At 41.4% G+C, this 20,932-nt stretch overlaps 1 protein-coding gene across 2 annotated transcripts in view; it reads left to right on the top strand.

The window, feature by feature from the left end:
* USP24 (ubiquitin specific peptidase 24) overlaps positions 1-20,932 on the top strand; it is a 143,644-nt gene that overhangs the window by 107,991 nt on the left and 14,721 nt on the right. For both annotated transcript variants that reach the window (XM_058656156.1, XM_058656161.1), the window contains exons 42-59: positions 1,444-1,588; positions 3,710-3,829; positions 4,310-4,435; positions 5,396-5,494; positions 6,267-6,349; positions 6,701-6,842; positions 7,040-7,159; positions 7,538-7,758; positions 8,198-8,322; positions 9,512-9,653; positions 10,077-10,227; positions 12,373-12,468; positions 13,857-13,960; positions 15,429-15,542; positions 16,449-16,545; positions 18,448-18,564; positions 19,191-19,283; positions 20,362-20,464. In XM_058656156.1, the coding sequence (XP_058512139.1) occupies positions 1,444-1,588; positions 3,710-3,829; positions 4,310-4,435; positions 5,396-5,494; positions 6,267-6,349; positions 6,701-6,842; positions 7,040-7,159; positions 7,538-7,758; positions 8,198-8,322; positions 9,512-9,653; positions 10,077-10,227; positions 12,373-12,468; positions 13,857-13,960; positions 15,429-15,542; positions 16,449-16,545; positions 18,448-18,564; positions 19,191-19,283; positions 20,362-20,464 (2,198 nt within the window). The remainder of the gene's footprint in view (positions 1-1,443; positions 1,589-3,709; positions 3,830-4,309; positions 4,436-5,395; positions 5,495-6,266; positions 6,350-6,700; positions 6,843-7,039; positions 7,160-7,537; positions 7,759-8,197; positions 8,323-9,511; positions 9,654-10,076; positions 10,228-12,372; positions 12,469-13,856; positions 13,961-15,428; positions 15,543-16,448; positions 16,546-18,447; positions 18,565-19,190; positions 19,284-20,361; positions 20,465-20,932) is intronic.

Raw genomic sequence — 20,932 nt, 5'->3', positions numbered from 1 at the left:
CTCATTAATTTCTTACCTGTGTTTTACAACCCATTAAGTCCCAATAAGGAGTGAAAATGCCAGCTCCATGGCCACTGTCAGAAGTGCTTGGTGTGGTATTGCTCCGAGAGCCCATGGCCCCTCCTGAGCGCCTCCTGCGATCCTTCCTCTCAGCGCCGGATGGCCCTTTTCTGCATGTCCTTTTTATGCTGTGGACCCTGGGTGATGCAAGGTTGCCTTCGGTTACAGTGAGAAGTTACTGTCCATCCTGAAGTGATTTCACTAAAGGCAGGCAGCAAAGAAAACCTTGGGTTACCTGCAAAATGCTCGCTAGTTTTCTTTCATGCCACTCTAAACAGAATTTTCTTTAAAGATTTATTTTTATTGCAAAGTCGATATACAGAAATGAGGAGAGACAGAGAAGTTCTTCTGATCATTAATGCCCTCCCCAAGTGGCCACAATGGCCAGAGCTGAGCCGATCTGAAGCCAGGAGCCAGGATCCTTCTCCGAGATCCTATACGGGTGCTGGGTCTAATCTCGGCAGCCCCACTTCCCGTCCAGCTCTGCTTGTGGCCTTGCATGGGGAAGACTTCATCCACGAGGCTATTGCGCCGGGCCCCACTTTAAACTAATTAATTTGGCAAATTTCAGGTTTCTTATCTTTTTTTTTTTTTTTTAAGTAAAAGCAGAAGGTAAATCTTTATAGAATTTTTTGTTTTCAGGCCCATAAAAAAATCTATGGGTATCTTCTGGCTACATAGCTTCCTTTTCCTGCCACTTATATATTCAGATTTTAACGTGACAACTAGAGAAACCATTGTTTTTCCAACTGCCATTGAAAGATAGTTGTTTTCGTGCAGTATTATAAAGTTTCAAACTCTTTTCCCATCTTTTCTTGCTGATGCTTTCCTCAGATTAAAAATACTATGGAGAGCCCCTTGAAGTAGCCTAGTGGCTAAAGTCTTCACCTTGCACAGAGCTGCACACCACATGGACACCAGTTCTAATTCTGGCAACCTTCCTTCTCATCAGCTCTTGGCTTGTGGTCTGGGAAAGCAGTTGAGGACGGCCCAAAGCCCTGGGACTGTATACCCACATGGGAGACCTGGAGGAAGCTCCTGGCTTCGGATAAGCTCAGGTCTGGCCATTGTGGCCACTTGGGGAATGAGTCAGCGGACAGAAGATCTTCCTCTCTGTCTCTCCTCTCTGTATATCTGACTTTCCAATATAAAAAAATATCATGGAGCCAAAAGTGAAGAAATTCTGCTACTTTGTCATTGAGCCAAGAAGATTTTTGCTGCCAACTGGTGACCTCAAGATTGTTAGGTTTTTGGGGTTATACTTAACTTAGCAATATTTGAGGAGTTGCAAGTTTTATACTTTGGTTTCAAATGTTGCCTTTTTTTTGCTGTGATTAACTTGATTGTTCTTTGTTGCAACTGACCTGTATCTTTTGTTCCCAGGTGTAGTACAGTAAACAGCCGATTGGCAGCCTATGAAGTCCTTGTAATGTTGGCTGATAGTTCACCTTCAAATCTTCAAATTATTACAAAAGAACTACTGTCTATGCATCATCAACCTGACCCCGCCCTTACCAAGGAGTTTGATGTAAGTTTTCTATAACTTGATACATGTAATGTTTTTAGGATGACTTCTTGAAATGTAATTCTAAGACAATGTTTGCATTTTTGTAACCACAGAATAGTATTATTTTGCTTCCTATGTTCAGACACCCAAATCAGCTGCAAACTACAGTGTCACAGCATATCGGAGTATGCTACAAGATGTAGCATTTCAAAGCCAGAAGGAGCATTTTCAAGATGTTAGAGAGTTACTCTCAGTGAAAGCATCACAGCCTATTTTTGAGTAAGTTTATGGTAGACATAGTGCAGAACTAGAGATACAAAGTCTAGTAGACATTTGCTCTGCCTTAGCACAGTCTGGATTCACTTAGATTCGACAAATAGTTGAGTTTACTGTGCACAAGGCTGATTAAGCTCCTGGAACTCAAAAACGACAATACGATCCCAGTCCTTGGCAAGGTTGATGTCCGCTGGAAGAGACCCATAAGCAGATCCTTCCAGTGAAAGGTGATATATAGTACAAGATAGAGGTGCTTCCTGAATGTTCTGTCAACACAGAAGCACTACATCACTAGCCAGTGATGTCTTGGGAGGCTTCTAAAAGAAGTGGAAACTGGAAATATGGCTTTAAGGACTATTGAACCAGTTGACACAAGGTAGGGAGATCATTCATTCCAACAGTGGAAACATGAAGAAAGCTGTGGGGCCATGAACAGTTTAGAGGGAACTAAACTGCAGCTGCGTGGACATCTTCAGACCAGGAGGGGAAGAACGCTGTAAAAGCTATCTTTGCATTCTCCTCTAACATCCAGGAGAAGTTAGATTTGCCCTTTATGTGTCTAACCTATGTATTACAAAATAAGTGTTAGGCAGGGAAAGAGGTGGGGTCAGGTGTCTCAGGTAGAGGAGTAAAACTTACAGCACTTAGAAATGGGAGAGCACACAAATTGGCAACTGTTTTGAAAGCAAAACAGTTTATAATGCTTTACTTTGTAATGCTTATTTTATACAGTGCTTTACCTTTTGGCCCTTATTTCATAATCAGATTAAAAGAAAGTTTTGTATTTTTCTAATAGGTGGCTATATCAGCATAATAATTGCAATATTTCTTAGATAAATTCTTACCTTTTTATCACTGTTCGGCACCAGTTTTTCTTATTGTTTTGTTTTGTTTGTTTGTTTTAATCTGTTCTTTGAACTGTGTGTAAATCTGTGTTGAGAGATCCTGGAAAGACTCCTGCTGTAAGTATATGTCTGGTGTTAATAAGAAGTGTGTGATATTTAGCAATTCCTTTAAGGTGGAAAAAAACCCTGCAGGCTCTTGTTGACTGGTCAGCTGTTTACTGACTGCAGGCACTTGATGTGTGCAGGGAACACGGTGCCCATCATGGCATGAGAGCCAGGATCCTATCGAGGTGTTTCGGAGGGTGCAGTTCCAGCACCCTTTCTGCTTGGAGAGGTGCCATGTTGGACTTCAACCAGGCTGCCTTTCCTGGACTGTTTCCACCAAGAGAAGCACTCTGCTAGGCTCTCTAATCTTTCAAAACCTCAAAGTGAAATGGTAGTAGGATATTTGCCTGTTTATGTAACTGTATGCTTGCCACAAGAAATTTGGTAGAAAATGTTACCTTTTTTTAAAGGAAGGGGATGAATACAGACTTTCCTTGAGCATCAGACTGGTAAGGAGTCTGCAGGAGGAAGTACTTCCTAGACAGTTACGCCTGTTCTTCAGCATACTGCCTCAAGTTGCATATGTGTTTGGTTCATGCCTGTAAACCCTCCTAGGCTCTAAGATTTTTGAGATCAGGGACTATGTGTATTTTTGTTCTCACACATACCCCTGGCACTTTCCTTAAAATTTGCTCAGTCGTGGCTGGTTGCATGACTACATAATTTATAAATATAACACTTAATAGATGCCAAATACTTTATAAACAAAATAGAAACATTGAGACAGTACTGTTTTATATTAATGTCTACAGAAGTGCTTCATGAAGATAGGTTTTATAACATGAGTTTTACAAGGCTGAATGGATATATCTGTGAGTTCATCTTTTTCTCAGACATCCCAAATAGCTGTAGTGGAAATGTGCCTATGGCAGATGCTAATCACTCCTTCCACCCTTTGTGTTGCTCTTTTTCCCAGTATCTTCCCCCGGTGGACAGCAGGTCCAGTTCAGGCTTTGTGGGACTGAGGAATGGTGGCGCAACTTGTTACATGAATGCAGTCTTCCAGCAGCTGTACATGCAACCTGGGCTCCCCGAGGTGATTTCCTTCTTCTGTCCTGCTTGGTTTACTGTAACTAGACATAACTAGCAATTCTGGGTGCTTCTGAGACCTGTGTAGACGTGCTGTCCATAGACTCACATTTCTGTAAATCTACCATTGTAATAAGCTGCCTGTTGGTAGATGTAGACTTGGCCTCATGTGATCTTTGAATTCCAGAGTTACTCTTAAATTCTGTTCGATAGAACTAGCATTTTTAGAGCTGCATGGTCTCTATCTTACTACATATCAAGTTGCCATTATTTCTCATAGAGATCCTGGTATTGCAGGTTCCAGTCTTTCATACTCAAATGGAGGTTCAAAGGGATGATTTGTTTCTGATTATACCAGGTAGGAAGTATTGAAGCTACAAAGAGGCAAAGTTGTAGCCACATCCAAACACAGGTAGCAGTGTGGTGCTCCCATGTACACATGTCAAGGTTTCATAATTGTGGTTTGCTGTGTTTCTCTTCATTTTAGTCATTACTTTCAGTGGATGATGACACAGACAATCCAGATGATAGCGTGTTTTACCAAGTACAATCTCTGTTTGGGCACTTGATGGAAAGCAAGCTACAGTATTATGTACCTGAGAACTTTTGGAAGGTAACTTTCTACATGGCAAACTAATAGACATTTGGAGTTCAGCTGCCTTCTTTTCTCTAGTGATAGAAGTTTCTTATCTTTATTAACTCTAGACTAATCATAATGCCAGGAACTTGTGAAAGCATTGCATATATCATTCTTAAAATCGGTGCTTGGTTTTAGAGGATCACAGTATTGAAAATAATCACTCAATCCCTAAGGACTCACAAATCTTAAATTATATTGAATATTTCTCATTCTGATTTTAGTTCTTTGAGGTATTTGTTTAAATAATTTACCCAGATGTGAGCATTATGGCATATTAGGTTAAGCCATTCATTGGGAGGCCCACATCCCAAATTGGAGTGCCTGGTTTCAGTTCTGGCTACTCTGCTTCTCATTCAGCTTCCCGCCAGTGCATCCTGGGAGGCAGCAGATGCTGGTTCCCTGCGGCCTGCCTGTTCCAGACTCCTGGCTTTGGCCTGGCCAACCCTGGCCGTTGCAGCACTTGGGGAGTGAACCAGCAGATGAAAGATCCGTCTGTCTGTCTCTCCTTCTCTGTAAATCTAACTTTACAATAAAGAAATAGATAAAATCTTTTAAAAATTAAAATAAAAGTAAAATTAACACTGAGAAAATCAACAAATAATTCCTCTAAATCTGTGCCAGTTACTTTATTACTATGTCACATGTAATGGAAGATTCTCTTGCGTTTTCCCCCATCGATTGGTTATTTTCTGTAGAGAAAATGTGGAGTGGTGTTAGACTTCACTGTGTACCCACTCTCAGTTCAGAGACTGGCCATGATTACAGGAGACCAGAGAAAAACCTCGGTATCTGACACAGTCCCGTTTTACTGCAGTAAAAGTGTTCACAACCTACTTGGTTTAGAAGCATTTAAGGGCGCTTTCCTAATCTTTTTCTGCTATATTCAGAAATGTCTACTTTTCCTTTAAAATCTACTTAATTGTTGTTATGTAGATTTTCAAGATGTGGAACAAAGAACTTTATGTGCGAGAACAGCAGGATGCATATGAATTCTTTACTAGTCTCATTGATCAGATGGATGAGTATCTCAAGGTAAAGAAAATGTACTTTCCCTTTGGCTCCATCAAATTCTGATTACAGTATGAGAACAGTCTGGGGATTTGGGATCACTGTGAAATGGACAGATCAGAAATTGATCATCTTTAACATTACACCTATAATTTCTTCTGGTTTAATCATCAAAGCATACACAGATCAGTAGAATTACACATTTATTTTTAATTTGTCTAACACAAAGAAGTATGTAATTTTTAGTTCCCACTTCATACCCCGTGCCTCTTCTGAAAAAGCTCTACAAACTGGTCAGCCAGTGACCCAGGGAGAGTGGTCTTGGAACCCAGAGTTCTCTGGCAGAACAGACAGAAGGGCTGATGAAAGTGTGCTTTGTGGTGACTTTTAAGCCCAGAGCTCTCTATCTCCTCCCAATAAAACACGTGACAGACTCCTTATATGGTACTGACTTCCACCCTTCGCGTTTGGGCAATAGGCACAATTTGCCTGTTTGCTTTTTTAAAAGAACTTGTAAGTTTATATCTTTATGTCCACAAGAAAGAGGTTGTAGGGAGGTGCTCCTAACTTGGTAACTGGTACGTGGAGCAGGGGATCACTGTCCTTATCCATCGATCATCTGACATCATGCATTTCCTTGACAGTGGCTCTCATGATGGGTTATTCATTAACTTCCATCAGTTCCCAGCCAATACCACCAGCATGACTCCTTTCATTTTGGTGGTTAAATTGAAATTTCTGTTATGACTGAAGTTTTAGGGACACTACTTAAAATTTTAACCTTTAATTCCAACAGAAAATGGGGAGAGATCAGATTTTTAAGAACACATTTCAGGGTATCTATTCTGATCAGAAGATTTGTAAAGACTGTCCTCACAGGTGAGTGATGATACCACTGACACATAAATATGATCTTCATTTTTAAATGAGTTTTCTGATATGCTGCAAATTTTACATATATGGAATGATTTACTTCTGTGGTGAATGTGTAAAGTTCTAATGAATAAAACTTCTTTGATTTCCATTACAAATGTTTTTGTGTGTAACCTCAAAATATTTGTTGGAATTTGTGAGTTTAAGCATTCTAAAACTGTCAAAATTGCAGTAGTGATATGTGTTTCTGAAAGGCTGGGGGGCGGGAGAGGTGTGAGTTTCACTGATGAGTGTAGTTTTGTGTTCAAGCTCAGGTGTCTTGACCATTGACTGGGTTTTCTGCTATTTCTTAATCAGATATGAGCGTGAGGAAGCATTCATGGCTCTCAATCTCGGAGTTACTTCTTGTCAGAGTTTGGAAATTTCTTTGGACCAGTTTGTTAGAGGAGAAGTTCTGGAGGGGAGCAATGCATACTACTGTGAGAAGTGTAAAGAAAAGGTATTATATTGGTCCTTTTTAAGACAGCAAGTTTAATTTATTCATGTCCCATTTGTTGTGTGAAAAGTCAGTATTTGCTCCTGTTGTTGCTTTCATTAGATTGTGTCCTTACTTGTTTCATGTGGCTGGGGAAGCCCTTTGCATTAATTTCATGACTGTTTTCTCTCTTGAAATAATTGGTTTTTATTTTACTTTAGAGAATTACAGTGAAAAGGACCTGTATTAAGTCTCTACCCAGTGTTTTGGTGATTCACCTGATGAGATTTGGATTTGACTGGGAGAGTGGACGCTCCATTAAATATGATGAACAGATAAGGGTAATTGTTTTACTTTTTAAGAATTTTCCTTTACCAATCATGCCTCGTTCCCTTTTCCATTTTTTCCTCTGTTTTCAAAATTCATCTTCATATAAGAGGTGGATCTTAGTATCATAAGAAACTCACAGCTCCTGATCGTGAGCAGCTGCTCCGGTGGGCTGGGTGGATCTGTGAACAGGAACCCTGGTTTGTAGATGATACCCTGGTGAGCACCCAGAAGAGGGGCTTTCCCTAATGCTTAACACAGACTCAGCATTTCAGAGACCTTTAGTCTGAATCAGAGAGTTAAATTAAGGGGGCGGTGCATCACAGCTGCATCTGTGTGCTGCTGTGTGTGTAACTTGTCAACATCAGTGTGATCTTTATGCTTTTACTTAGTTTCCTTGGATGCTAAACATGGAACCTTATACAGTTTCGGGAATGGCTCGTCTGGATTCATCTTCAGAAGTTGGTGAAAATGGGCGAAGTATGGACCAAGGAGGTGGAGGATCCCCACGAAAAAAAGTTGCCCTTACAGAAAACTATGAGCTGGTTGGAGTCATCGTACACAGTGGGCAGGCACACGCCGGCCACTACTATTCCTTCATTAAAGACAGGCGGTAAGTGTTCCTCGGTAGAGAACCCAATCACTTTATCGTGACGTGTTATCTCTACCCTGCTTTGTCACCATCCTTACTACAGTGCAAGGAAATTTGTGTGCTGTTGTTTAATATTTTTTTTTCTTTTCGTTTTTAAATTGTTTTCCAATGTATTTTTGTAGGTATATGGATTCATCACTTCCCCTCCTTTCCTTCCTCTCCATTTCCCCCTCGCCACTATTTTTACCACTTCTTATCATACCAGTTACTTCATTCTGACAAGGCTGGTGTAACTATTTTTACCCCTTCATTTTGAAAAGTTGGGTTAGAAATTGAAATACTTCGCTGCATTTTTCTTAGATATTTTCAGATGGTCATAACCTGTGTAGATCGTATATAGAAAGAACGGCAAAGGAGGCTTGCATTTAATCTTATGACATGTCTGATCTCTGGACTCCAGGGGGTGTGGAAAAGGAAAATGGTATAAGTTTAATGATACAGTTATAGAAGAGTTTGACCTGAATGATGAGACCTTGGAGTATGAATGCTTTGGAGGAGAATATAGACCAAAAGTTTATGATCAAAGTAAGTATTTACCATTTATATTTTTCACTGTTCTAATTTTTAAATTTTCTTTTATGTATACTCTTTGTTCACATTAGAAGCAGTATTTATCTAGAAAAACAGCAGATCTCAGGGCAAGTGTTGTGGCACAGTGGGTTAAGCTGCCTCCGTTGCTTATCAGATTGCCTGGCTCAACTCCTGGCTATTCCACCTAATATACTTTTAAAACCATATTTGTTATGCAGTATGGCAAAACAGTCTTTGTCTGCACAGCCCCCATCTTCAGAGGGGGTATGAGGAAAGTTTATCAGATAAAACTCAATTCAATATGTTACTTTTTTTAAGATTTATTTATTTTTAGTAGAATGGCAAATTTACAGAGAGAAGAGACAAAATAGAAAGATCTTTCATCTGCTGCTTCACTCCCCAAGTGACCACAATAGCAGGAGTTGAGCCGATCTAAAATAAGGAGCCAGGAGCTTCTTCCAGGTCTCCCACATGGGAACAGGGTCCTAAGGCTTTGGGCCGTCCCACTGCTTTCCTAGGCCACAAGCAGGGAGCTGAGTGGGAAGTAGAGCAACCAGGACTACAACCAGTGCTCATATGGGAATCCCAGCACATACAAGGCAAGGATTTAGCCACTAGACGATCGCACCAAGTCCCAAATTTACCATTAAGAAAAAAAGGGTGGGAAGCGGGGTATTTGCAAAGATTGAGCCATTTCTGATACCTAATTTTGAAGCATTCTAGGGGCATTTCTAAATTTGTACCTGTGTCATATATTCTAGGGGCATTTCTAAATTTGTATCTGTGTCAGATTCACTGTCTTTGATTTTTATACCATCCCATTGTGGTTGTACATCTGATGGTGGTGACCTTTAAGGGCTAAATGTGGTATCATTGCCAGAATTAACCTGTATTTGGCCATCTTTGCAGAAATTTAAGTGACGGCACAATGAGCCCAATCTCTGCCACAGGACACAGTTTTTATAGTAGTTTGCCTTTTACTTAAGTGCGTGTTACCTGCATTTCATTACCATACACCGTCCTTACTCTCTACCTCAGTCTTAAGAACTCCAAGTATACTGCTTTTCCTCCACATTTAGCAGACTTAATTAATGCTGACTTGGTGGATTTATGGGCCTTTGTTTTAGATTGTCAAGATAAGAAAAACATACTTATAAAAACTTCTTTCTGTCTTGTTCTAAAGCAAATCCCTATACTGATGTCCGCCGAAGATACTGGAATGCCTATATGCTGTTCTACCAAAGGGTGTCTGATCAAAACTCCCCGGTATTGCCAAAGAAGAGCCGAGTCAGTGTTGTACGGCAGGAGGCCGAGGATCTCTCGCTGTGAGTTCCTCTCTTGGTAATCTTTGAAAATGTGCTGTTTGGGATTTAAAGTTAAGCAGCTAAACTAAAGGGACATTCTAAAATGGACTCCAAAAAGAAAATGAGGACATAAATGAGCAGATGGTCCTTGTTTCCATGGCAGAAGTTCTGTTGTGTTTAGAAGCAGTCATATAAAGTAGCTCATGCCATCTAAAGTGGAGGGTTTTTAAATCATTATTTCAGTAGCATTTATCAATATACATAAGTTCCCAAGCATTGAATTGTGCCAGCACTGTCAGGAAGTTACTGTTGGTGCACTTGCCCTTTGATCTGTGGAATCAGGGAAGTATACAGCATCTCTGTACGTCTAGTGTCCTGTTACTGTGAGCTGGGCAAGTTTGAATAGTCAGTTCTACTAGATGGTTCTGTGATTGGGTCTCTCAGGTCCGCACCATCTTCACCAGAAATCTCGCCTCAGTCATCTCCTCGACCCCATCGACCCAACAATGACCGACTCTCTATTTTAACCAAGCTGGTTAAAAAGGGCGAGAAAAAAGGACTATTTGTGGAGAAAATGCCTGTTCGCATATACCAGGTAAGAAACATGGTAAAAAAAATACCTAGATCGCTCCCACAGGTGCAGGATCACTGTCCTGCTTGTGCCTCCCCACCCCTTTATGTTCCCCATCGTCCTGTGAGTCAGAGGTGTCTGTGCGGCTAGTGCTATGAACAGACACTCAGGATGGTCCAGCACTGTGAGTGCTACCATGAGATAGCAGGGGTCACCACAGTAAAGTGACACACACTCAATGTTAACTGAAAGAAACAAATTAAGAATTATAATGTGGGTGAGATTAATACAGTGGTGGCCATTATCTGTTGATTGTGTACTCTGTGCTGTGTTCTTTCAGTAAATCTAATTCTTAAGACGTGAAATAGCAGGTTTTTTTAAATTTAATTTTCTTTTTAATATTGTTTACATAGTTGAGAGGGATGCATACCCGTGTGGGCCTCTGATTAGGGTGTGTAGGGTCAAGGTATGGAGGCAAGTGTGTAAGACAAATGTTTAAGGTTTTTTATCTCCTGTGTCTGTAGGCAGGGGTGGGAGGTGTAGGAGAGTTGGCTGCTCCTTGCTGTGGAATTACACTGGCACCCAGGGGTGGGGGGGTGATCATTTGATGTTTGATGATGCCTTACGGGAAAGAATGTTCCAAGGATGTTACTTGCATGATTTTAATAGTTCTGAGACACCACCAGCTTCATTGTACCAGGGTTGAGAAAATCTCTCCAAGGTATATTGACGGAACAGGTTCACCTTGGTGCATCCCCAAATGCAGACACTTACTGCAAAGCTTTGCCTGGTGAGTGGTCCAACCTGTTCTGCTTTCCATCCTCTGATAAGGCACTCAACATCCTCTTCTGGCCTAGATGAGCTGGCTGTCATGTCCATCATTTGCATGTGGGCATGCTGTCCGTTGCACAGGCATCAGCAGCTGAGGAGGCCCAGTACATGTACATGTACTCTAAAGTTGAACTTGTGACTTCCCTATGGCCAGGGTTTATGTCCAGAGATCTCACTAGGGTGTCTGCCAAGAAACCTCAACTGGGGTAAGCTCAGACATTCTTGTGTGGGCCAGCCAGTGCAGGGTCAGGTATGGTCTGTCACCTGCAGCAACCAATGCAGGTACTGGTGAATGCAGCTGCCTGGTCAGTTCTGTCCCCATCCCCATCTCTCATGCTGATAGGTACTGCGGCCTCCTAGCCCAGCCCAGCTCACCATAGTCTGGTCTTCGCACACACTAGCAGGTGCCACAGCCCCAAATAATCCCCACCAGGCCCACCCCCAGCCCTGGCTTTTACTTATGCCGGCATATGTTGTAGCCTAGCCTCATCTTGTCCCTCATCTGACTCTTATACACACACTCACGGGTGCTGCAGTTTAGCTTATCTCAACCCACTCACAAATTGGCCCACACATATGCTAATGGATGCTGCTGCCTTAACCAGGCTGGCCCACCCCAGCCGTGGCTCTTAATGCTTACCAGCCCAGCAGAGGGGTATCCTCAGATTACCAGGCCAGGTCCCAGCCATGGATCTTGTGCCTGCCAGGTGGTGCTGCAATCCAGCCTGACATGATACATACGTAGTTTCAGCACTTGCTCGCTAGTGTTATGGCCTAGCCTGGCTGGCATGCACCCATTGTGGTTTTCGTGCCAGCAGGTGCAGCAATCTAGCCCAGCCTGGCCCACCCCCAGACCCAGCTCAAATGAATTAAATAACAGGGTTGTTTTTTTTTTTTTTTTTTCATTTTTCAGAGGGGAGCAGATGCAGCCCAGAAAAAGAGAAATGATCTACCAATGTCACTGAGCTAGAATTTAAATTTAGAGCTGTTGTACTACCCAGTCCAGAATTTTAAATTCTAGATGATCAAAAGTGAAATCAGCACTTAGGGAAGCAAGAAGTTTGTTATACTTGGGAAAACTGTGCTTTTCCCTTTATGCCCATAATGTTGAGCTAGAATTCACTTTTCCTTCATATGGTGGCTTTCCTCAATTTCCCAAAGAAATCAGTTTATGAATACTAAATCACCTTTTTACATCATCGTATTTGAACTGATTTCATGTCTCTTTTCATAAAAATTTAGAGCTTGAGAGAAGGGAATTATAAATTGTAATTCACTGTTTACCACTTCATGTATTGAATATTTTACTGTTTCTTAATTACTGATTTTCTTTTATAGATGGTGAGAGATGAAAACCTCAAGTTTATGAAGAATAGAGATGTGTACAGTAGTGATTATTTCAGTTTCGTTTTGTCTTTAGCTTCATTAAATGCTGTAAGTAGCTTGTTGGATTCTACTAAAGACATGAGAAGAGATTACAGTTAAATATCTTTGAGCTGAAACTCTCTTCACCTTTAGTTGTTAATAATCAGATCATATTTTTAAAATCCCTAAAGTGTATTATTTACCAGGTGGTTGTGAGATACAGGCTGTGTTCCATAGCTTGGCTGGTGGTGACTGTGAGAGTGTGGGGGCTGCTGGTGTATGCTGGCTTTCCTTTTTTTTTTTTAATTGATTTATATATATGTATTTTTACATAGTTGATCAGGGTGGGAAAGATCAAGGGTTAGGGAAAAGTAGGTGAGATCATTGTTTCCAGTTTTTCTTTTTCTTCCTGCTGTGCCTGAGGGAAGGCAGGAGACAAGTCGAGAAGCCACAAAGCCTCCCAACCACCCCAGTACCTGGGGATGGGGAATGGCCACGTGATATGAGCCCATGGTCCCTGATGTGGATTGTGTTTCAAGGGCTCTATTTAAGTGGTTTTGATAGTTCTGAAATGCTGTTAGTCTCGCCAATCCAAGGATGAGGAAATCCTTCCAAGGTCCATTGGCTGACATAGTCCACCCCAGAGTCTCTGTTCACCCAAATATTTGCTGTCATTGCTTGGCTGGGGTAGCTGGCCAATTTGTTCTGCCCTCCTTCATTTGCCACGGTACCAGATGTCCTCTGCAGGCCCCAGTGGACTGCCATATCCTCTATGTGCATCTGGACATGCTGTCCTCTACTCCGTCTTTCCACTAAGGAGGCCCAGTTCTGACATATGTACTCTAGAGTTAGTTTACCAGTCCTGGACTTGAACCCTCAGGTCCCTGCACGCCCCTACCTCTGCCATCCCCTAGACCCCAAAAAGCTGACACTCCCAAGCCCTCGCAAACATGCTGCGGGGCCCATGGCTTTTCCTGGCCAGAACCCTGCCCCCAGGGCTCCCAAGCCCAACTACCTCCACCCAAGCAGGGCAAAAGACCCAGGCCATGTGACTCTGGCCCTGATACTGAACTTTCTGAATGCATTTACTCAAATTACGTGAAAAGCTGGTAGCTGTGAGTTCATGGCAGTGAATACTGGGCTCCCTGGGGATTTAATTTTTCAAGTTTGTACCAGATTCAAAGTTTATCTGAAGTACTTCTTCTTTAGTACCTGTCAACAGGGGACATAAATGTCCTTAGTCTCTTGCTTATTTAATATCTGTGGTGTAAATGACCTATTTTAAGAGGTCTTCATAAAAGAAATGAAGAGGGTATCTTAATCTTTTTAATAAATTTTAGTTAGAACATTTTGTATGATGAACTGGCTGGATTTTTTAAATGGACATTTGATGTTTGCATACTATTATATAGCTTATAACACTGTTTAATAAGCTTTTTTCTCCCCCTCTCTTTTAGACTAAATTAAAGCATCCATATTATCCTTGCATGGCAAAGGTGAGCTTACAACTTGCCATTCAGTTCCTTTTTCAAACTTACCTACGAACAAAGAAAAAACTCAGGTAAGAAGTAGTGTTTTGATGCTCTGTTGTGATAGAAAGCACTGGTTAATTCAGTTAAAGTTGAATTTTAGATTCAACTTTCTAAATAATATAGAGGTAACTACCTGATGGATGACTAGGGAAGTGTGCTCTAGCTTTAAAAAATTTCTAATCCAGTCAGTGTAGATGAAACAAAAGAAGTAACGTTTGGGGATTGGGAAAAAAACAGATACGAAGGTTGGATAGGCTTCAGAGGCATTGGTGTTCTCAGAATTTGGGAAGGTAAAATAGAGAAAGAAACAGAAAGATTGTTGTAGGCAGACAGGAACTGGGAGTGACTGGCTGTGTTCTGGTAAATCTTGGAAAGGACTCACTGGAGCTGAGGCAGAATGTGGTTGGGTGGGTTTGGAACTCATTCATGCATGCCATCTGCCTGAGCTTTGTTAGTGGGACATTGTAGACGGTTTAAATAGGGATGCAGATTCAGCATCTTCTTCCTCATTGTTTTTGTCTTCAGCATCTGATAAGTAAGGTGCCTGGCACATTGTAAGTTCTAGGTAGTAGGTAGTTACTCTGTGAGTAAATTATGAGGGATAAACAGAGTTGAACAATGGTTTGTAGGATATAACTAGATTTGGGGGCTGGGGGTAAGAGAGACCAGACAATGAAACCATTGAAGTTTTCATTTGTTTTTTTCTTTCTCACTGACATTAGTGATTTTCTTCAAGTATGGAGAAGGTTTTGGACAGATTTTTTTTGGGAGGGGGTCAGACTTTTAAGAAAACAAACAATGATGAATGTATTTTATGCATAGTAAAGCTATCCTAAGTGATTTCTGTATTAATAATTTGATGGGAAAATGAGAAATAATGTATTCTTTTAGTGCTTGGCATGAGATTAACTAAGGAAGTTTAGTAGGTTACACTGACTTGTGAAATTTTCTCATACTGCCCCCACATTGCATGTTCTCTGCATTTTGGGCATTGGGGACAAGGCAGTGATAGGAGGCAATGAGTATAATCACAGGAAGTTTTTTTCTGTCTCGATAATTTTCTCTCAAATAAGGATATTCATGGTTGTAAAGTATATAAATGTTGATGCAATCTATTGTGGAAGTAGGCATTTTGTAAGTGTAAATGGATTGAGCAAAATGAAATGCTATACATCAGACCTTTTTTCCAGTTTAGGTTGCTTGACAAGGTGCAGCAGAAGGAAATAACAGAAGATAAAAATAAAGTGTAAGACTTAGACTGCTTCACAGGGTAGGGCAGAAAGAGTTATACCATAGGCAACCAAAGAATACAAAGTCTTGTTTCTGGGGGGTGTGTCATTGAGCAGTGTTAGTGAGTCCTTGGGTGTCTACTTCATTTCTCCACCCCACCTATCATAGGTGCATGCGTGCTCGCTTGCACACACAGCGCTACAAAAATCAGAGTAGCTCTGTAGAGTTATTTGCTGGGGTGTCACATTTCTTTGTTTTTTTCTTAAGGGCTGATACAGAAGAATGGATTGCCACTATTGAAGCATTACTTTCAAGAAGTTTTGATGCTTGCCAGTGGCTGGTTGAATATTTTATTAGTTCTGAAGGGCGTGAATTGATAAAGTAAGTGTTATGACCTTTTAATGAAAAGTTTGTGAGTTTTATTTCAACGTGAAATTGCTTTCCTAATTGGAGTCCCATATAGGCTAACGCACCTGGGAAAGCAGTAGAAGCTAGCTCAAGTGCTTAGGTCCTTGCCACCCCCATGGGAGTTTAAAGAAGCTCCTGGCTTCTATCTAAGCTATCCTGGCTATTAGCCATTTGGGAAGTGAACCAGCAAGTGGAAGATCTCTCTCTGTGTCTCTCCCACTCTGTAACTCTGCCTTTCAAATAAGTGATTCTTTAAAAAAAAATCTGAAACATTCCAAAATCTAAAACTATTTGATCATGTGTATGATAGTCATAGAATTTCAGATTTTCAAATTAAGAATGCTCAGCTGGTAATGTGTGCAGATACTGTGAAATCAGAAATGTGCCAGCTCGCAGGCATTTTTAGAAACCCATCCTGTATGTGTCTGTGACTCTTAATCTTCAGTTCTTTCTTTGCCCAACCATTTTCCCTATTTTTATGCTGTTTATTTGGGAGGTACCTGGTCTGCCCTACATAACTTCCAGTATTCTGGATCTGTTTGCAGTCTCTTGGTGCCTTCTCAGGTACTGTGATGAGAAATGTGCAATCTCCCTCATAGGTATTCTTTCCAAAATAGTGATACCTGAGTCAAACCTTGCACTCTTTTAGACTTATTTTATAGCTACCTCATAGAATCAGAAGATTTTGAGTTTTCAGCTACAGAGGATGAGCAGTTCTGGAGCCCTCAGAAGGCTCTGCTAGCCTGAGAGCAATTGCTGGAGCTCTTGGAAGAGTCAAGCTAATATCTTTGAGTGTTGTTGTTTCTTGAGGGACCTGTGTTAGGAAGGTTGATATTTCAGAAATCAGTCTTTTTTAATGCGATGTTTCTCTTCTTTTAGAATTTTCCTTTTGGAGTGCAGTGTGAGAGAAGTACGAGTTGCCGTAGCCACAATTCTGGAGAAAACCCTCGACAGTGCCTTGTTTTATCAGGATAAGGTTGGTTTAATTTTTTAAATAACACTTAATGATGCTTTCTGGTTTCACCAAATGCTTTGAATTGTGTGCTATAAGTTAGAAAACCTAAGATTAGAGTGTGGGAAGTCTTACAGCATGAAATGTTCCTTCTGTGAACCAGCTTTCTAATATATCCCAGGATGGAAAACCCTCTGCCCTTTCTCCCCATATTCCAGAAATCTGGGCAGGCTAGGAATTTAGGTCTGCTTTGGCCTATTTCAGGATGTTTAGTAGAACACGCCCCTTATAAAATCCTCTCAAGAAATTATATTAAATATCTCTGAACAGAGCCTAGCCTGAATTTCAAGACTAATCTAGACCAAGAAGTAATTAATGCCACATTTGGCTTTTGGTCTCTTTACTCAAAAGCTGTTTTCCTGATCTGAACTTGCAGTTGATAACTAAACCAAATAGTGTCCTTCCTCTCGGGGCACCGGCCATCCTAGCTTCTTCCGGGGGCTCTGTTCTTCACTAGTCTGTGTTCCTGTTCCTCTGAATTTCTTCTTCCCAACCCTGTTTCCTGGTTCATACATACATACATGTGCTAAAACAGACTGTGGTGTTTATTTTATCTTCAGTCTTCAAAGACTGCAAATCTTAGGCAAATAAGTGATAGACATTGCAATTCTGATTAATTCGATCTGTCGTTGAGTCCTAGTGAAGAAAGCAGTTACTTCCCAAGTTTGCTGTTTCAAACAGCTGACACTACTACATGGAAAACTTTGAAAAATGTTTTTCAGAACAAATTGGTTTCTTATCAACATTGGCTAGAAGAAGTGTGTCTCACAAACCTGAATTCTAGGAATTGCTGCCAGGTGTCAGCTGTGGGCACAGCTGTGAGTGAGTCCTCCTGAGGAAGGTGTTGATCCGGAAATGGTGCCTGGCTCCCAAGCACTTAGTTCCTTCAGCTGCCTGACCAGACAAGTCCATGCGCTTTGTTCAATCCAAGATAAACAAAGAGATCAAAGAGGAAGTTAATTTAGGAATTGGGAAGTGGCTTTTGATCAGTTCAGTCCTAAAGGCAACATATCTAAAATAGATCATTGCTAACGGTTTAGGACAGCTTGAATGTCAGTGCCCTGAGATAGCTTTCTCCTCCTTCCCTGCACCGGCCTGAAAACAGGTGAAAGCAGAATGGCGATGCGGTCTCCCATCAGATGGGCCAGGCCACAGCAGGTTAGGCCCTCCCTCCAGTGGGAGGCAGAGGAGAGCAGCACACCTGTCCTTATTCTTATATCCCATCACCAGTGAATTTCTAGGGACTTACTCAAAACCAACTGGGGTGGGAGGGAGAGAATAAGCAATGTCCTAACCCAAATGGTTTCTAAACAAATAAAATGTTTTTCAAAGCTTTCCATGAGGCGTCAGCGGGCTTCCAAGTAAGTTCCCAGTCGAATTGGTATTACGTTGTCATCTGTCAGGCTGTCGCTCTCCATTCACTCCATCGGCTTGGTTTCTGGCCCCTACGCCTGTGTCTGTGTTTTTTATTCTTTGCATCTGTGATTATGTGAAGGAGTAGTGTAAGGGAGCAGGGGATTCAGAAAGATGTCTCCCTTAAACAGCTGGCCTTTTTAAGAGCGAGAGGAATTGGGTCTGGAAAACATGTAACTGCTGGACGTTAGGTTCAAACCCTGGACTGTGATCGGGGACAAGTTGAACTAAGCTTTCCTTTCAGTTACTATTGAAGACCAGTCTTTCCGGGGAAGGTAAAACTGATCATTCCAGTCTTGCTCCCCAAAGCATAAATTCATCTGATTCTGAGATTGGATTGTATCAGACTTTCCTTTTATTGTTATGGTGATTTACTTCAAATTAATTCTGCCACGACAGATGTCTGTCTTACATTCTTTTTCTTTATGTAATTTTCTTCTTTCCCCAACCTAGCTAAAAAGCCTTCATCAGTTATTGGAGGTGCTGCTTGCTCTGTTGGATAAAGATGTCCCAGAAAACTGTAAAAACTGTGCTCAGTACTTTTTCCTTTTCAACACTTTTGTACAAAAGGTAAGTGATTTTTTTTTCCTGGTATTTCTTAATAACAATTTTATGTGTAGAAAAATTGATGCATTCATGTGAATTCTATAGGATTTACATGGTTTTATGAGCATTCCTCAAAAATATGTTTGTAAGTTATACAAATATACTTGCAAAAATTCTGAGGGGAGATAAGTACAGTTATTCTTTGAGAGTAGAAGTCCACTTAATAGATTGATTCCTCCTACCTCCTCATTTAGCTCTGTTAAAACATCATTTTCGGGCCCAGCATGGTATCCTAGTGGTTAAGGTCCTCAGCTTATTACATGCACTAAGATCTCATATGAGCGTTGGTTCTAATTCCGGCTATCCACTTCCCTGCGTGTGGCCTGGGAAAGCAGTGGAGGACGGCCCAAAGCCTTGGGACCCTGCACCCTTGGGAGACCTGGAGGAGGCTCCTGGCTTCAGATCAGCTCAGCTCTGACCGTGGTGCCTGCTTGGGAAGTGAATCATCGGATGGAAGATCTTCCTCTCTGTCTCTCTTCTTCTCTGTATAGCTGCCTTTCCAATAAAAATAAATAAATCTTTAAAAACAAACCAAAAAAGACCGTTTTATCTGGGTGAGAGTGATTCTCATTCTCATTCTCTTGTGACAGCAAGGTATTCAGGCTGGAGATCTCCTTCTGAGGCACTCAGCTCTACGCCACATGATTAGCTTCCTCCTCGGGGCCACTCGGCAAAATAACCAGGTAAAGACCCTGCCTTCCTCCCAGCAGCTGCTCTGTGGATCCACACACTGAGCCGACAGACCCAGTGGGTTCCAACTCAGGATGTAGGAGGACAAGTGGGGACTTCAAAAGCTCTCCAGGGAAGGGGTATTGGGGCCTGCTTCTCTCTAGCTATTTGGTTGGCAGCTGGTGATTTTGAGTCAGATGACATGCCAGAGGAAGTAGTGAATCAGCAGGTGAATGGGGCACTCTCTTTGTTGCGCTGTCATTTCTATTCTCAGTCAAGAGTTAAAGCGTGGAGAGGCTAAGTAACTTGTTCAGTGTTGCAAGTAAGAAAAGCATCAGTGAAGCAGGGATTTCAAAGCCAAGGCTTCTCCCTGTGTGCCAGTACGTAGGTACAGCATCCTTTTTTGGGTACGGGAAACAGGTTTGTGGCTTGAGCTTCACGCAGTGGCCCATCACATCTCCTGCTGCTCTTCCTCTTTGGCAGTGAAAAACAAGTACTGATGTCATAGCATGCTCTGGCTATTAATAATATGTCCATTTTTTAGGGAAAGCTTTTTCATAGTAGGAATTCCACTGACACTAGTATTGGCTCTACGTTCACTTTAATTCTGCTGCACGTAGAAATGGTATTTGGTATCAATGGAGCAGTTTTACTTTTGAAAACATTTTCACTTTTACTATTTCATTTCATCCTCAACCACGAAGTAGGCAGAACAGGTAACAATATGCCTGCCATTACACACAGAGGCCTGGTGCTGTTACAATAAAAAACTTACCATGTTCGTGTGGACAGTGTGTGGCAGAGGCAGAGCCAGGCCCCTGCTCTTCACCCTCAGGAGCTTTTCCCATGATGCCTGGCGCATCATAGGTACTCACGGCCAAACCTGAATGCTTGAATGGATTGGTTTTGAAATATGAGCTGTTACGTACAAGGGGAACCCTTTTAGCTAACTTAAAACAATTGGCTGTTTTGCCCTTTGACCTTTTCTGCTGCCAGTGTTGGAAAGTAATTGTGGTTGAAAATGTCATGAACCAGCAGATCCTCTCCCTTCTTCTAGAATACTAACATCTGTTTTATTTCCTCTGGTGACAGATACGTCGATGGAGTTCAGCACAGGCACGAGAATTTGGGAATCTTCACAATACAGTGGCACTGCTTGTGTTGCATTCAGATGTCTCTTCACAAAGGAACGTTGGTGAGCTTTCATTTCTTATACACATCAGAAAGAGGATGGGGCTTAATTTTACCGTTTGTGGGAGAGAAAATTGGTCAATCACTCACCTGGGGAATGAGAAGATAAATACTTTTAAAGCTACTATAGGAGTAAAGATTCTGTATTTATCAGAATTCATTCACACTGTAATTTGAGTAACATGCAATGAGAGAGATAGCCAGACTGTAAGTTGGAATCTCCTCACTTGCATGAACTTGACTGAGCTACCTGACCTTTTTGATCTTCAAGATAAAAAAAATTGAAAACATAGGTCCCTAGAGGTAGCAAGAATTAATGAGGTAAATGCTTTAAGCACTTTGTACAAAGAAAATCCATATGTGACATGTCAGTGCAGTGTATTAGCTATCCGATAGAAGTGGCATTCCCTGTTTTGTCAACCAGAGCTGATAGCACAGTCATCGTTAATGCAGCAGGAATGTGATTGTCAGA

The sequence above is a fragment of the Ochotona princeps genome, chromosome 2, assembly GCF_030435755.1.
Source record: "Ochotona princeps isolate mOchPri1 chromosome 2, mOchPri1.hap1, whole genome shotgun sequence".
Taxonomy (NCBI): Eukaryota; Metazoa; Chordata; class Mammalia; order Lagomorpha; family Ochotonidae; genus Ochotona; species Ochotona princeps.
Note: the sequence above shows the minus strand (reverse complement) of the source record. Positions and strands in the feature narration are given on the sequence as shown.